General features: G+C 48.9%; 1 protein-coding gene across 5 annotated transcripts in view; it reads right to left on the bottom strand.

The window, feature by feature from the left end:
* Nucleotides 1–897: 897 nt before the first annotated feature.
* Nucleotides 898–15,703, bottom strand: part of PFKFB3 (6-phosphofructo-2-kinase/fructose-2,6-biphosphatase 3) — a 41,513-nt gene continuing 26,707 nt past the window's right edge. Inside the window, exons 4-16 of one of the 5 annotated variants that reach the window (XM_066182668.1) lie at nucleotides 15,391–15,457; nucleotides 15,181–15,255; nucleotides 14,819–14,875; nucleotides 13,026–13,150; nucleotides 12,080–12,287; nucleotides 11,639–11,785; nucleotides 11,395–11,499; nucleotides 10,285–10,414; nucleotides 10,044–10,106; nucleotides 9,367–9,431; nucleotides 7,726–7,896; nucleotides 6,654–6,676; nucleotides 898–3,817 (exon numbers count right to left, since the gene is read on the bottom strand). In XM_066182668.1, the coding sequence (XP_066038765.1) occupies nucleotides 3,811–3,817; nucleotides 6,654–6,676; nucleotides 7,726–7,896; nucleotides 9,367–9,431; nucleotides 10,044–10,106; nucleotides 10,285–10,414; nucleotides 11,395–11,499; nucleotides 11,639–11,785; nucleotides 12,080–12,287; nucleotides 13,026–13,150; nucleotides 14,819–14,875; nucleotides 15,181–15,255; nucleotides 15,391–15,457 (1,243 nt within the window). In that variant the 3' untranslated portion in view covers nucleotides 898–3,810. The other 4 variants (XM_066182669.1, XM_066182666.1, XM_066182667.1 and 1 more) reach the window with 4 other exon arrangements.

The raw sequence follows: 15,703 nt of genomic DNA, 5'->3' as shown, positions 1-15,703 counted from the left end.
GGAAAAGAACTTCAAAGGAGAGAACAAACTTGAAATGAGAGAACACCCTCCTTGGTGAGAGGGCCTGGAGCACAGAGCAACTGGGAGAAGGGAGATGATCCCTGTGCAACCCAAAAAGCTCTGGCCCAAAGCAAGGTCTGAGAGGCTCTTCCAGCCCCGGGGAGAGCAGACCAAGGGCTGCAGGAGTCAAACCACAGAGGTGAGCTGGGATGAACAGCACTCTGCACCTTTTAGCCCCTTTAGCTCCTCAGAAGCTTTTAGAGATGCAACTTCTATAGTGGGACAAGCCTCTAATCACAGAAGCGGCATTCACCCAAGATGTGCTCCAGAAAATCGTGTCAAATTACACCTTTCCCCGCCTCCCATTTTTTCTCTGGGACAATAAATTAATATTAAATAAATTAATAAAAAACTCCACACACAAGTTTATAAGGAACTTTTCTTGCAGGTGGCAGCTGCTGTTTGCCCTGAAGGCAGGAAAAGACAGCCCTTCATTTAGCACCCTGGTATCTGATTTCAAGAACTACGCTAGGTTTAAATAAATGCCTAGTCCTGCCTAATTTGCAGCCGAGATTTAGATCTAGGCAGGACAAGTCCCAGTACATCACTTTTCTACTCAACAGTGATGTAGCATCTAGAGCTTGGGTGGCATTTGCTTGTCCTAAGTAGGTGTTAACACTTGTAGAATTCTTAGAATGAAAAACATCTTCCACTAGACCAGGTTGCTCCAAATCCCCTTCAACTTTGCCTTGAACACTTCCAGGGATGGACCATCCACAATCTCTCTTTTATGAGAATTTTTATTTATGAGGTTCAGGAAGACGTGTGAGGCAGCACAGGGTGACTCTTAGGGCTTGAGAGCATGAGTGCTGACACAAGGAAGAACCAGGTCACGTCTGTATTTCAACAAGATATTTTATTGGTCCAGCAACTGCAAAATATACAAATTTCTGAAAGGCATACCCTGTTTTTAAGCTGGCACAGCTTTATATCAGGCAGTTATTCCAGATGTATATACAGAACCGTCAACATACCACAAAAAAAAAAAAAAAAAGTAAGCCCAAGTAACAACACCCTTCTCTCCAAGCTTTGCAGTATACATTAAATAAATAAAAAGCACTTTGCTATAAAAAAAAAAAAATTAAAAAAATAAATTCAAGTATCACAAAGAAAAACAAACCAGAGAGAGGAAAAAAAAAAAAGTGGGGCAAGAAATCATTGGTGTGGTTTGCCATGTCCTCTCTCCCAGTCTGCCTCGGCTGTGGCATCAACTGCCCAGTCCTTGGCTCTGTTAACCAAAAAGATGGACAGCAAGTTTTTTGGGGCAGTTGTGATGGCACAGGGTTGACACCATCCCACCAACCCCTCCGGCACAAGAGGAACTCGAGAACAGTTTTCCCAGCACTGGAAAAAACACCATGTTCAAATTTCAGGTTTTTGTAGACCTACTGATATATCTATCATTACTAAAGGATGAAAGTTTAGGGCCATTTTGGTTTGTTTGTTTGTTTCTGTTATATATATATTTATATACATACATCCACACACAAATACACACCAAAACATCCACGCAATTACACTTGTACACGATTGATCTCAGGGCAGCCAGACGTCATGTTTGTTATTTGCTGGCTTATCTTTTTGCAGCAGGAGAGAGATAAAACTCCCCACGAAGGAGGAAGCTGAAAAGAGCCAAGTGAGTGGCCTCCCCAAAACACATTCATTTTATCTGAAAGGCAGAGAAACTGAAAGCGCAGATGCTGGCCAGGGCACAAAAGGAGAAGTCCACTTTTAATGAGGCTATTAAAACAGAAATAAAGCGGGGGGTGGGGGGAGAGTGTTCATTTTTTTATCTGTACAGGAATATGATACACATATGCACAAGCTCACACAGGCAGGGCACTGCCAGGACTGTCACCCCCGTGGGACACGGGCTGAGCGTGGCCCCGGCGCCCTCCCGCCGTCGGTGCCGCTCCGAGCACGAGGCCGAAGCGTGAGGCACTGTGGTTCGCCTTTTCCCAAAGGAAAAACAGACCAAACCCACCCCCAAAACACACACACACGCTCACCAAACAATCGTTTCTCCACCAAACCTTCCTATCCCATCTCTGGGGATGGTGTTCCCTACACAGGACACTGGGGAAAGCCATGGGAAGGATGGATCCAAAGGGTTGCCCCACCTCCAGCTCCCCAGCCTAGTGCTGCAGGAGGGGTGGCTGCTTTCACCTCCTGGCTCATGCAAAAAAACCCCAAAACCATGAGATGGGCATGGAGAAAATGCTGCACGTGGTAAAGAAAAAAAAAAATCACAAACCCAACTCAAAACCCTAAAAAAAAAAAAGAGACTTTTGCACAAAGCAATAGTGGTTAATTGCCATTTTTAACTGCTGTCTGCCAGCCCAGGACAGGCTGCCAACAAGGGATCTTATGAATCAAACCACTGGGAGTTGGCTGATGGAGTCAGTCAAGACCTCACCCTGTTTCCCCCACCTCAAACACTGTAACTATTATTTTGTAGTCCCAGCTTTCCAGCATGCAAAATACAATTAAAAACAAACAAAAAAAGTTGCCTCTATTCAGGCTTCCCCTGTTAAGGGGCACAACTTGGAAAGAAATAAAGTAGTTATGCTTCTGCCACAAATAAAGTGCAAAAACCAAGCAGTTTCTAAGTATACACATACACACACACACGTGTGTGTGTGTGTATATATAAAATTAAAAAAATACAGACAAAACTGTCCCTTCTTGTGGCTTTTTGCAGTCAGACAGGGACTCCAGACCCCTGGCCACCTCCATGAGACCTGTGTGTCTACAAAATGCATCCAAGCCTACACATTCAAACCCTTCCCCAATACCTCCACTTCCATCTAAAAAAAGAAGAAAGGGGAGATGAAGTACCAGCACAGCACCTCAAACAGTGCTCAGCCTCCCCAAAATTCAGCCCATGCCTGAACTCAGACCATACCTGGGTGCTCCCCAAGATGAAAGCATCACCTGAGCCCCTGCTGGCATGGTTCCTCATGCACTGCAGGCAGCTTTCAACCAGTTTTAGCAGCAGATCTACATTCTCTGCAAACTCCTTTAAGGTATGTTGATTAAAAAAAAAAAAAAAGTGAAAGAATGGGTTGTTTTTTTTATTAAACCCAGCAGTTCTTGCAGTGAAGGAGTTCACCCAGCTGCTTTTCCTGGCGCTCACAGATCTGCATGAGCCAGGGCTGGCATATGTGACCAGTTGTAGTGTGTGTGAGGGACTGCAGCACAGCATGTTAGGGGCTTATTCAAAAGTAATTAACAACATTAATAATAATAATAATAATAAAAAAATGCAAAACCCCTTTACCCACCCCCCCTTTTCCCCCTACTTCTCTGCTAACCCCGCACCATCCACATATATACACACCCCACCCAGAGACTGAATGGGTACCAATCATCTATACAGAAGATCAAAAACCACTGGAAGAGAGGAAAATTAAAACTCCTGTGCCCTACAGAAGCACTTTACAGCTCGCTACGACCTAACAGGACGCTGGGAGAGGAGAGCAAACACAGCCCCAAGAGCTGGTGGTGACCCCGGGGGAGGGAGCTGGGGCTCCTCCTCCTCTTCCTCGGCTCTCCTGCATCCCTCTCCCCCTCAGCAGCGCGGGGATTTGCAGATGAACGGGCAGTGAGGGCCGGGCTGGCTGCAGCCGGAGGGGGCCGATTTTGGGAGCAAGCTTCGGGAATGGCGATGGGATGAGAAGCTGGCGGCACCGGCAGCGCCGGCGGCCTCGCGACGGTGCCCACGGAGTCACGAAGGCTTCTGGGAATTGTTCATGTTCTGCAACGAGAGGGGAAGGAGAGGGTGTTGGGGGATGCACTGGGGGCAGGCTCCAGCCCAGCTGCACCTTCCAGGAACACGTGAACAAGGAAACAAGAAGGAACAAAGCCACACATGGGTCACTACAAAGCACCCACCACAGCGGACACTGCCCACCTGAGGAGAGAGGCAGGTCACTGACTCACTACTCACCCCCTCTTCCTCAAGCATTGCCTGGCTTTAATTACAGGGTTAGAATTTAGACATCCCTAAAAACTGAGCTAAACCCAAGGCAACGCTCCCACCCCACCTTGTGTGCCCTTCTTGAGCTGCTCTTTGTGGTCCCAAGGTGATGGCACCACAGTGCTCATTCAAGCAGTCCAATTAAACATCTCTCTCTTGCTCCCCTTGAGGATGGGCAGAGTCCCCCCTGCCTGCCAAGGACGAGGTCATTGTCTGCCCATCCTTGGCAATGCCAAGAGCAGGCATCTCCCACTGGCCATGCCAAGGACCAGCCACCACCAGTGGTAGAGCAGCAGCACAACTCCCTTGGTGACAACCCATGAGGTTTCATGGGTCCAAGAGACGCTGTAGACACAGCCCTGGTACAGGGTGACGACAACAGGTACCCACCAGCACGTGGTGAGGATCACAAACCAGAGACAACCAGCTAAACACAAGCAGGACCAGCCCCGAGGAGAGCATCTGCCCCAGGAGAAGCCCAGGGGACCACAAGGACATTTCCCAACTCACAAAACTACATGAAACAAGGTAGGGGAAAAAAAAAAACTAGGAAACAGCTAGGAAGGATTCTCTCTTTTTTTGTGGTTTTTTTTTTTTTTTTTAATGTTTTTACTACCTAAGCTGCCTCTTAAAAGTACCAGGAATCCTGGCCAGGCTACGAGGCAAAGCGGGCTGAGCTGTTCTCTCTGTAATCTAAGGAGACAGGAGGAGGGTTAGGAAAAGCCACATGCACCACAGCCATTTACCTTGGAAATATTAGCAAAGAGAAAACTTTGAGAAAGTGACAAACGGGTCTTCTTTTTAAGCATGAAAAGTGAAGGGGAGAAGAAGGGAGGGGATCAGGTGACTGTTCAAAAGTGCACTTTGGAACACAAACCAAGCAAAAGGAAAAGAAATTTTCACGCCAGGTAAGTCCCATGACCCTCAGTCAGCTCAATCCCACAGCCAGGAGGACTCTGAGGTACTCAGCCATGTCCCCAACCTCTCCAGGTATCCCCTGGTCCTCCTGGATGGGGGACAAGACCCCAGCAGTGAGGGCTGATGCAGGGAAGCTCCCACTACCAACCCAGGCCAACAGTGCAAGTTGTGAAGGAGGGACTTTCCACTTCCCCAGCCCCATACAGGTGGTGACAGTGAGGGACCAAACCAGTGTAGAAGACAGCAGCCTCCCAGAGCTAACAGCAGTGTGAATGTCACCAAGTCCTGGCTTTGGCATGTCCCCATGGGTCCCGCAAAAGCAGCCTTTAAATTCCACACTAGGAGGTGGAGACAGGCTCCCAGCAGCTGGAGGTTTTAAACTTGCTGCTGCCAGCCTACGCATGGCATGGGTAACCATCACTGCCTGCTCCAGCAAAATCTGACACATCCACCTCCCAAACTCAACACCAGACTGTGGTTTCAGTGTCCCAGCCAGCACCAAGGCATGCAGTGCCTTTTGTTACAATACAGATGTGAAAACGGTGGAGGGAAGGATGGACAAAAACTAAAATGCTTCCAGAGCAACCCAAGAGGATCAGGTTTCATCAGGGGCTTTAGTGGCCATAAGCAGCAAGGGAAGGACCACAGGCATGCAGGCCATGCTCAGCAACTCAACCTCTACACTCACCCAACCCATCCACCAGCAAAGCCAAGTGCAACAGTCCTAACCTCCCTTTCTCAAAAAGGTTTACTCTAAAAGGGGAAGAAATACGAGATTTAACAGCTGCTACAGGCAAGCAGGGCTGAGCTCTGGCCTGGCAATGTTAGAGCAGATCCCTCCATCTTCAGCCCACAGAACAGCCCAAGCCAGGGATGCTCACAGGCTGACTTGAACTGGCCCTCAGAGGGCAAAAAGACCCCCTGGACATTACCCAGTATCAGCTGAGCCCCAAAATCTTCCCAATCTTTAAGATAACATCTGAGTACCTATCAACAACTGCTGCTCTGAACTAAATGTAGCATTAAGTCTAAAGGCTTCAAATTTATCCAGGAGCTGTCCCTGTTCCTGTTCCTCAGGGATTTAACCGCACTAAGCCAAACTGCCAGAGCCTTGATTATTCAGAATTAGTGTATCAAATGCTCAAGCTGTTTTGCTTTCTTAACAATTTCCATTCACTCTGCCCACAACATCTAGGCTGACTGTTTCCAAATTCCCAGTTTGCAGAACTGACGACTGGTCCCAGGATCATTCAGCTCCAGAAAACACATTCCTGAGAAGGTCAGAAGCTTCTTAGATACCTCTCTGGTGCCATCACTCACTCACAGACAACTCAGAGCTCTCAGGAAGGAGAGAGCACCCAACTCTCTCACCTACAGTACAACGTGCTATCACAGAGGAGAAAACTCCAGGAAAACCCAACAGCATCACCCATAGGCACCATCATCAGAGAGAAAGTGATAATTTGCTTAATTTCACAACAAAATTGGGACATTTCATCAAGCTAGGATACAAACCAGCACCCACAATCTCCTCTTTACCTTTCCTAAAACAATCCCCCCTTGAAAACAGCAAAATATCAACTCCAGGAAATCCACACCCGTCCGGATTTTGCAACAACAAAACAACCCAGCGGGACGGCAAGAGACATGGAAAAAAAGGGTTGGAAGGGGGAATAAGACGCAAGAAGGTACTTACAGGCATGCCTTCCCTAGTAAAGGCTGCAGAGAGACAGAGAGAACAGAGAGAGGTGTCAGTTACTCCGTGCCACACTGGGCAGAGGACAGCGAACAGCAGTGAGGGGCACCGGGCAGCCAAAACTGGCAAAAGGTTTCTTGTGAGGCTCAACCAGAGCCCTGGGAGCTGAGACAGAGCCAGCTGTCTTGGGAAGCTCATGCAAAGCAGCAACCAAGCAGAGCAATGGGGGAGCACGGAGCCATTCCTAACCTGGCTGGGATCTGGGCGACGAGGGGAGAAAAGACATCAAACCAACACAGACAACAGGGAGAGGGGCTGGGCAACACAGCAAGATCCAACAGGCAGCTGGTGGGAAGGGCAGCATGGCTAAGGCTCCTATAGATTATATAGGACTCCTTAGTGAGCTTAGGAGAGGGGTTTCTGCCTGGAGAAGTGAGCAGCAAGCAAGGCCTCTCTTCCTATGTCCCTTCATGGATGGGTGAAAGAGGAGAGGACACATGAGTAAGCATGGCAGCTACCCATAGGGTTTCACCACACCAAGAGTCTTCTACTCAATTTTGGTCCATTTCACCTACAGCTCCAGAATGAGGGAGACCCTTCCAGCCAAAGATGAGTCTTGGCAGCTCCTCCTTAAGAGAAGCACAAGAGCATTTGATTTATTGCCACGCCCGGAGCCAAGCACACCCAGAGGGAAGGCACGAGCCCTTTGTTCCTGCTCACTTCAGGGAGGAGATCCCTCAGGAGGTTGATGCTGGATGGTGAAGGCACTAAATTAATGCAGCCTAGAGCCTGGTGGAAGTTCATGACGCTCTCAAAAACCAAGAGAGGATCAACAGTGACCCAAGGCAGGGACGGACAGCAGCCATGGGAGGAAGACATCTCAGACAGCAGCACAGGTTACAACAAGTGCAAGCAGCTCCTCAGCTTCAGGAGTGACAGGAGGACAACAAACAATAAAATGACGAGAACAACAACAACCAAAAAAAAAAAATAAAAAAGGGGAAAAAAATAAGGGAAAAAAAAAAAGGAAAGAAAAAAAAAAAAAAAAAAAAAAAGAAAGAGTTCAACTAACTTGTCCCGGCATCTGCGTGGGCACTTCCTGAGGAACACAGCCTGGCAGGGCAGAAGAAACAGCCACATGCTCCTCAAAGCTGTTGATGCGAGGTTTTTTGGTGGGCTCTGGGCTTGCTAGAGGGGTAACGCTATTACGTCTCATGAGCGGGTTAGGTCCCTTCTTTGCTTCCTAAATTAAAGTGAGACAAAGAAAATAAAAGTAAATATAAAAAAATAAAGCGAAATAAAGAAAAAGGAAGAAGGCGACAGTTATAAAGGGAAAAAAAAAAAAAAAAAAAGAAGCAAGTTGCTTTGGTTTTCTTAATGTGGACTCTGCTTTTCCCCACAGTCACTGTCAATGAGCAAAGGATGCACTGAAAGGCTCTGGATACAAAAAAAACCCTGATTAAAAAATGTTTAAGAGCGCAGAAGGGGAGGGGAGGAAAAAAAAAATGGCTCTGCACTCAGACATAAGAGATTTTCTCCTCATCTGAGTCTCAGCTGACAAAAAAAAAGTAACTCCAGGTAGCTGAACATACCCAGCAGCAATCAAGCCATGACTCTGCATGACAGAGGTGCCCATCGGTCTCCTCCTCAAAGCTCATCCCTCCACCCAGAGAGAGGAGTGAGAACAAGAAGAGGGAAGATGAGCCAGCCCAGGCTGATCAGGAAGATTTGGGGAATGGGAGCAGAGCAGCCAGCGAGGGTCAGCACCACGCCAAGCTCCAACTTAAGCCAGGAGGGACAGAGGCAAAGCTGAGCAGAGGCACCCAAAGCACTTGGCACGTGTCCCACCCTGTCCTACCCAAGGCCTTGCTGCCATCCCCAGAGAGGGTGGCAAAGCAGGGCACCAATGGTCCTATACAGGGGGAAGGACTGGCTTCCCCCCTACAGCTGTGGGGTGGGACAGGCGGCTCAGGTGCTGCCACCTGACAGGGAATCCGCAAGGAAAGGAGATATGGGCCAAAAGGGGAAAGCCCCAACTGGTCAGCATCACCATTCCTAAGCACAAGTTGGAAATGTCCCAGCATCTTGGGACATGGGTGTGGCCAGGGTCCCTGTGGCCCACTCTGGGTGGCTGCCCAGCCCTGACACCGAGTTGGCATTCTCCTGTTCTGGCCTCTGAGCTCCAGTGGAGCACTTGGCAGACAGACTCAACCTTACAGGAATTTTTCTCCACAGGAGGGATCTCCTCCACAGAGCATCCCCAGCCCAGCACTGCCACCGCCCACCCTGCAGAATGACAGGGAGGCACAGGCATACCAGGAAAAAGACCCTCAGAGGCAGATGTAGGGCAAGCATTGAGCCCAGGCTCTGCCAGCCAACTGGGAGACCTGGGAGAAGGCACCTTCTCCATCCAGAGCTCCACTCCCTGCAATGGAATGACCAGGTGTAAGTCAGAGACCAGGGAGAAGTTTTCCCTGGGCAAACACACCGGGAAGCAGGAACATGCAGCAGTCCTTTTCCCTTGGAAAACCCTCACCTGGCCACAACTTTGTAGAGCAAGAATATATCTGATGCTCCAAGTCTTCCAGCACCACTTCCAAGCACCCAGATGAGCAATCTCCCCACGACTACCCCAGCCATTCCCACTGCCAGCTGACCACAGGGGACAGGAGGGGGACACCAAAGGACAGCTCCAGGGAAAAGCAACACTCACCTCTGGCCGGTCTCTGTGGGTGTTGACTGCTTCAATGTTCAGTGAGATGGATTCCACCCGGCAGCCTGCAGAAAGGAGCACAAAGAGACAGATCAGCAAGGCCAGCAGGCACAGGATGTTACCAAGAGCCCCACTACAGATCCCTGCTCTTCTCCCAGACAGCCTGGCTTCAGGAGTGATGCCTTAAGTTTTAGCTTTCATGTTTTTCAGATTCTGTGCTGCCTATGGGTGCAGTTCTGAGCCTCACATTAAGTGTTAGTCAGCTCTCTTCACAGGGTAGGTAGGCAAAACAAATCCTTTTCCTGCTGAAGGCCAAGGACAACTTTCAGGCCCAAAAGCATGAACAACAGTGGACTGAAGAGAGAAACAAGAAGGATGGGCCCTCACAACCTGAGGCTGTAATTGGACAATTAAACCCCTATGTGCAAACGGACCAAAACTGATAAAAGTGTAAGACCTCATGACCAGTCATCTATTTTGTGACCATTTTAAATCCACCCTGGGTGTAGCCCTGGTCAGCCTCTTTTCCTGCCCAAGGTGTACTCTTGAAAGTCTTTCAATAAATATCTACTTCATTCTCTAGCTCTGTCCAGTCTTTGTTCCATGTCAGCCTTCCCAAGGCATTGGGAGGAGGTACAAGTCAACCCCCCTGGCACGTTCAGGAAGGCCTCACTCACCATAGGCTACTGGGGTCAGCTTCAACACCGTGTGCAGGGGACATTTCAAGTAGGGCATTTCATCTGCAGAGACAGCAAAGCAGGAGGGTTATCCCACCTCTTCTCCAAAGGCAGGCCCAGACACCTTCATCCCCCATCAAAGAGATGCGTGCTCCAGGATGCGAACACGACCTCCCCAGAGCTGTATCCATCATCCCTCCTCCAGCAGGGCCAATCCTCTTCCCAGGGACAGGGAGCTCACCTGCACTCTTGTCCAGGAAATAGGCCAGGAGACAGCGCATGACAGCCTGGTGGCAGATGACAAGGACGTTCTCTTGCCTCTCCAGCTCCATGATGACTGGCTCCAGGCGCTGCACCAGGTCTTGGTAGGACTGGGATAGAAATGAAAGGAGATGAGGCATGGACTCAATGCAACAAGCATCCCAAAGAAACAACCCCTCCTGATTTCATGCTTCTGAGTAAACCAACAAAGTGCTAAAAACAAGTAAATCCTCATCCTCAGGGCTCTCTGGGAGTTCTAATTCTTCTGTCAGACAAGGAGCCATTCACATCTCAGTGAATCACAGCTCAGTCCTGACGAATCAATTAAGGTAAGCAACAAGGGCTTTGAAGACAGAGCCTCTCCATCATCTTGGTATTTAATTTTGTACAGGATTTCCAAGTTCTGAGAAGTCTGAAGTAGCCTGAGAAACCTCAGGGTTTTGAAGGGCCCCATAAAAAACCATGACAGGCAGCCAGGAGCCCCAGACACCCCGAGCTGGTGTCTGATATCCCCACATAGTCTTTGTTAGATACATGGTCATGAGGATGTCTCCAAAGATTTTTCTGAAATGTCTATGGGCATGACTGTCAGTTCGGGGATAATGAGCTCAATTCACAGCCTAAAGTATCACCCAGAACTGATGCCCATTCCCACCTCATTGTGTCACACCCTGAAAGTAGACTGCCAAGAACAGAGATATTACCATCAACCCTTAGGGAATGATACTGAGAACAAGGTGAAAAATACTTTTTTTGGAAATCAAAGGAAAGAAAATTGGGACAGCACAAAACTGTGAGCAGATACAATGATGGAGATTGGACTACAAATCTCCAGAGACCTTTCCCTACTAATTTGCTATAAAAAGTCAGTTGGACTGTTTGTTAAGTGATATGTTACTTAGTGAGATCTTCATATGCCAAGATTTCAAAAGAGCTCAAGGTAGAGGTAAACATGAGCCCTGATCTCTTTTAATTCTCGTTTCTTGGAGCTCTCACTGCTCCTCTGCTCAAGAGCGGAGGACAGAATGAGGAAGAAAAGGCCACATTTAAAGCAAAAGTCCTGTCTCTGAAGGTGCCTCTGCAGACCTACCTCCCCGGAAGGATAACGGTAGTAATATTTATCCTGATCACGCAGAGCAAATTCCTCTGGATGTTGCTCCCTGATTTCTTCATAGGTCATTTCTTCACACACACCCTGTCAAGGCAGGACAACCACGAGGTTACTGGACATGCTCAAGTCAAACAGCATCAGCACAGCCCCCAGACAAAACCTCATTTTCTCTTGTTAAGCAATAACAGCTCCATCCAGCTATTCTGGCTGCACAGATACTCACAGCATCGATTTCATTGAGTGCCTTCCACTGCTCATAGGGCAGCTGGAGAGCTTCTGCTGTTTGGATTGTCCTCTTTAGCTGGCTGGTCCAAATTTTGAGGTCCTTCAGGTTCTGCTCTTCCACAAATTTGTTCAGTGCCACTGCAAACTGTGGGACAGAGAAAAAGAGGTTGATTCCTGGTCCACAGCTTCCCAATGGGCCTTTTTCCCTGCTCCCCAGGAAGTGTTGCCTTCCACAACAGGCAGAAAGATCAGCCTTCTGCTCATCAGCCTTCTGCTCTGAGGGCAAGGGCAGCCACACATTCCTTGATCCCCAATAGCTACAGATGGACACTCAGCAGCCCACTTGCCACCAAAACCCGCACTTAACCCAAGGCACAGCATCTACTACAGCCAGATCACTCCTGGAAGCCACAGGGGAATTATTTTCCTTCTGCCTCACCTTCTTGCCCCTGTTGGAGAGGCCAGAGTCCCCTCCAATCCTGCCCTTGAGGTTGAACTCGCTCTCCCCGTGCCGACAGAGGTAAATGGTGCGGGGCTGGACATGAATGTTCATCAGGTAGTAAACAATCCTGCTCTGGATGTGATCCTGAACCCTGTTGACCAGGAACCGCCGGCCAACGTCAATGACTTTGATGAGAGAAAGTTCCCTGGGGACAGAGACACAGTCACTCTCAAAAGCAGCCCTGTGAGTTATCTCTGTCCATGTAATCGCCTGGCTCAAAGGATTTCCTGCGGGCTATTTCCAGCAGGAAGCCAACAGGTAATAGGAGTTTCATGAAGAGCTGAATAGCAGCAGTGTAATCGCCACCCCTCCTCTTGCAGCAGGGAAGAGGATTAAACAGGACTAACAGGGAACATGCTCCTCCCCAGGACAGGGATCAGCAGGACTGGGATAATCCGTGCAGGGCACACAGACATGTTTGTGAGCAGTGGAGAGAGGTTGGGAGGTGCCTGCAGAGTCAAGCAAGGCAGCAAAGCTCTTCCAAGACACACAACAACTAGGCAGAAGCCACAGGACTTGCTCAATCCCGGGGTTTGAGCCAAGCAGCCCCTTCCTTTAACTGGGACAATGAAAAAAGCACCTCAACCACTCAAACTCAAGTGCTTTCCCAAAGTCTTTGTATTTAGACCTGTAGAACAGTTGAAAACAGCTCATCTGAGCCCAGAAGAGCCTGGGAAGGCATCAGTGCCCATTTCCTGGCACAGGGCCTAGGGAAACCAGCATTTTTCACATAAAAAGCTTGAATTCAAAGTGAGGCCTGGCTATAAATCATTCTAGCACAGTCAGGTGCTTGAAGACAAGTGAAATACAGCTCCACCTTTCACTGCTCCTCTCCTGGGAGAGGGCTGGTGCTCAAGGCAGCTCAGAAGTCAAGGTCTCTTACCTGTCATAGTCATCAGGGTCAAGGGGCTGGTAGCTGGCTTGGTAACAATTGATCCTCTTCATGAAATCCTCCATGGCATCGGTGGAATTACAGTCCCGGTAATCTGGGCTGGACAATTTGACTTCCTGCAACGGGGGGGAAAAAAAAAAAAAGCCACAAGGAGAGGTTAGGAAGCTTTCCAAGCCAGACAATGCTAATCTGGAATTTCAAAGTCCTGCCAAGATCCAGTGATTAGCTGAAACCAAGTGATGACTTCTTTATAGTCATCACTCATCACAGGGCAGAAAAGAAGCCAACTGGACCCAAAACCAAGCATAAGGTGGGAGAATTTAGTACTGTCATCAGTCCATTCCCATTCTCCCAAGAGTTGGAGTAGCACTTCACCACCCAACAGCAGGAAAACTAAGCTTCCTAAAGGCTAAAAAAAAAAACCTCATCAGGTTCAAATTCAAGCTGAGAAAGGGAAGTGCACAAGCTCAGACAAGAGGCTTATCCCAGTTCAGCAGCAGGAGAGTAGGATGGCAACATTCAACCCCTTCCTGGGCATTACTTGCTGCAAGCTGTTGGGCTGAAAGACACTAGAAACGGGCAAGGTGAATATCCACAACCCTCACAGATCAAGTCCTGCCTGAACTAATCTAACAGGATGTTTTTCCTGCAGATTTGTGTTTGAAAAGCAGCATTACACGTTGGTAAACTTCACAAGCAGTCCTGAAACCAACAGGATGACACAATGGATCAACACGTGTGGCAGCATCCCAGGCCTGGGGTGTGTTTTCCACACTGATCCCAGCACTAAGAGCACTATTTATCTGCAGTTCCCTGTGGAGCAAACTCCCACGCTCAGCTAGGAGCTCATTTCCTCACCCTTCAACTATTAGTTTCCATATAAAGGGATTAAAATCCTCAAAAAAAAAAAATCCAGCTGGTGGAAAAAGTAGCAAACTGATCATTTTGTTGTACAAAAGGCTGTGAGCAACCTCCCAGAAAGTTGGTCACTGGGACAACAGCTCCCAGCAGGAGCAAAAGAGACTCTTCAGCTCATGCCCCTGGCTGGCAGCACGATTTCTCTCCAGTGAAGCCATGGTGGCTGTCACCAATCACCTTTTAATTTTCCACGTGCCTCAGCAGTTTCCAAGATTATCTGCTCCGTGATCTTCCCAAACACTGATGTGAGACTGAGCCTGAAGTCCCCCAGTTCTGTCAGGGCTTTGTCTTTCCTAACCCAGACAATCTCTGTATTCCTCCCAGGCTGCCTGTCCTTGCTTCCATCCTCTCTCTGTAGGCTTTCTTTTTGTGCTTGAGTTTGTCCAGGAGGTCCCTGATCATCCTGGCATTTTTGATGGCTTCTCCTTTGCTGGGAATGCATCGCAGCTGAACTTGGAGAAGATGAGCCTTGAACATTAACCAGTTTTCTTGGGTCCCTCTTCCCTCCTGGGCTTTTTTATCTCACAGTACTCCAGGCCAAAATCTGCTCTCCTGACACCTCACTTCACAGCCACTGCAGCCCAGGCTGCCCTGGAGCTTCACATTCCTCACCAGCCCCTCCTTGTTGGTGACAAGATGCAACATAGAAGAGCAAACAAGGAGAGGTGCTATCACTTCGTGAAGGAAGTCATCAACACATCCCAGGAACCTCCCAGACAGCCAGTGCCATGCTGTGCTGTTCCTCCAGCAGACACCAGGGTGGTTGAAGTCCACCATGAAGACCAGAACTTGTGAAGGTGATGCCATTCCCAGCTCTCTATGAAGGGAAAGCAAAAGCAGGACACTTCCACCAGTTCCACACTTACCATAACGTTGGTGGCAACTACATTGGGATCGTTGCAGACAGATTCGATGAAGAACACCTGTGAAGCAAAGCAAAGCTCAGCTGAAAGCCACCAAGGAGGTTTGTGACATTCAGCCAAGCTCCTTGCTCAACCCAACCTCCTCCCTGCTTGACCAGAGAGCTCTCCCTCTGCCCCACTCCCATTGTTTCCTTCCCCAAGGCTCAGTACAGGGAATGAAGGAACAGTTTCATATTTTAATCAAACCCAGTGGTGAAATCTCCCTCACATAGGAGCAGCATGAGGATAACACAAGTGAAGGAAGATACACCAACTCTACACTACAGTGGACTTCACAAAGCAGGCATCAGCCCCATGGCACCAACCTTGAATCCGTTCTCTTTGGCAAAGTTTAGGATCATCCCTCTCCTCTCCCGCGTGGTATTGGTGGCATCAAAAACCTTTAAAAAGCAAAACACCTCAATCAGCACCACAAGGGCCTGGATTCCCACTGAGCCCCTCCTCAGAGAAGGAACTGCAGAGGACTTTTGGAGCTGGTACAGCTGCAAAACCCCAGAGCACATCTGGGAGCTCACCGCAATCTGCCCGGCCTCCTCTGTCAGGTACAGCTTCACATCCCTCAGGGCAGCCATGGCACATTGCCTGCAAAAGAGGGGACAGACATGTGACCCTGATGTCCTCTGGGTGTTGTAGTCACCCTGAAGTCACCAATCCTGTACAGATTCAGTTTTTTGAGGTCTCAGAACCCTCCTTGAGCAGGCAGGGGAAATTCAAATCCAGGGGAAACTCAGAGCCCAACTTCTCAGTTCATCACCCCCCAAAGTGGGTAACTGCCGCCAGCCACGGGCTTCACCACCCTGTGGGGTCAGGGAGGGGCTGCCCACACTC

This window comes from Chamaea fasciata, unplaced genomic scaffold (assembly GCF_029207755.1).
Source record: "Chamaea fasciata isolate MVZ Bird 193981 ecotype frontalis unplaced genomic scaffold, bChaFas1.0.hap1 SCAF_5, whole genome shotgun sequence".
Lineage (NCBI taxonomy): Eukaryota > Metazoa > Chordata > Aves > Passeriformes > Sylviidae > Chamaea > Chamaea fasciata.
This window is presented reverse-complemented; position numbering and strand designations above follow the sequence as displayed.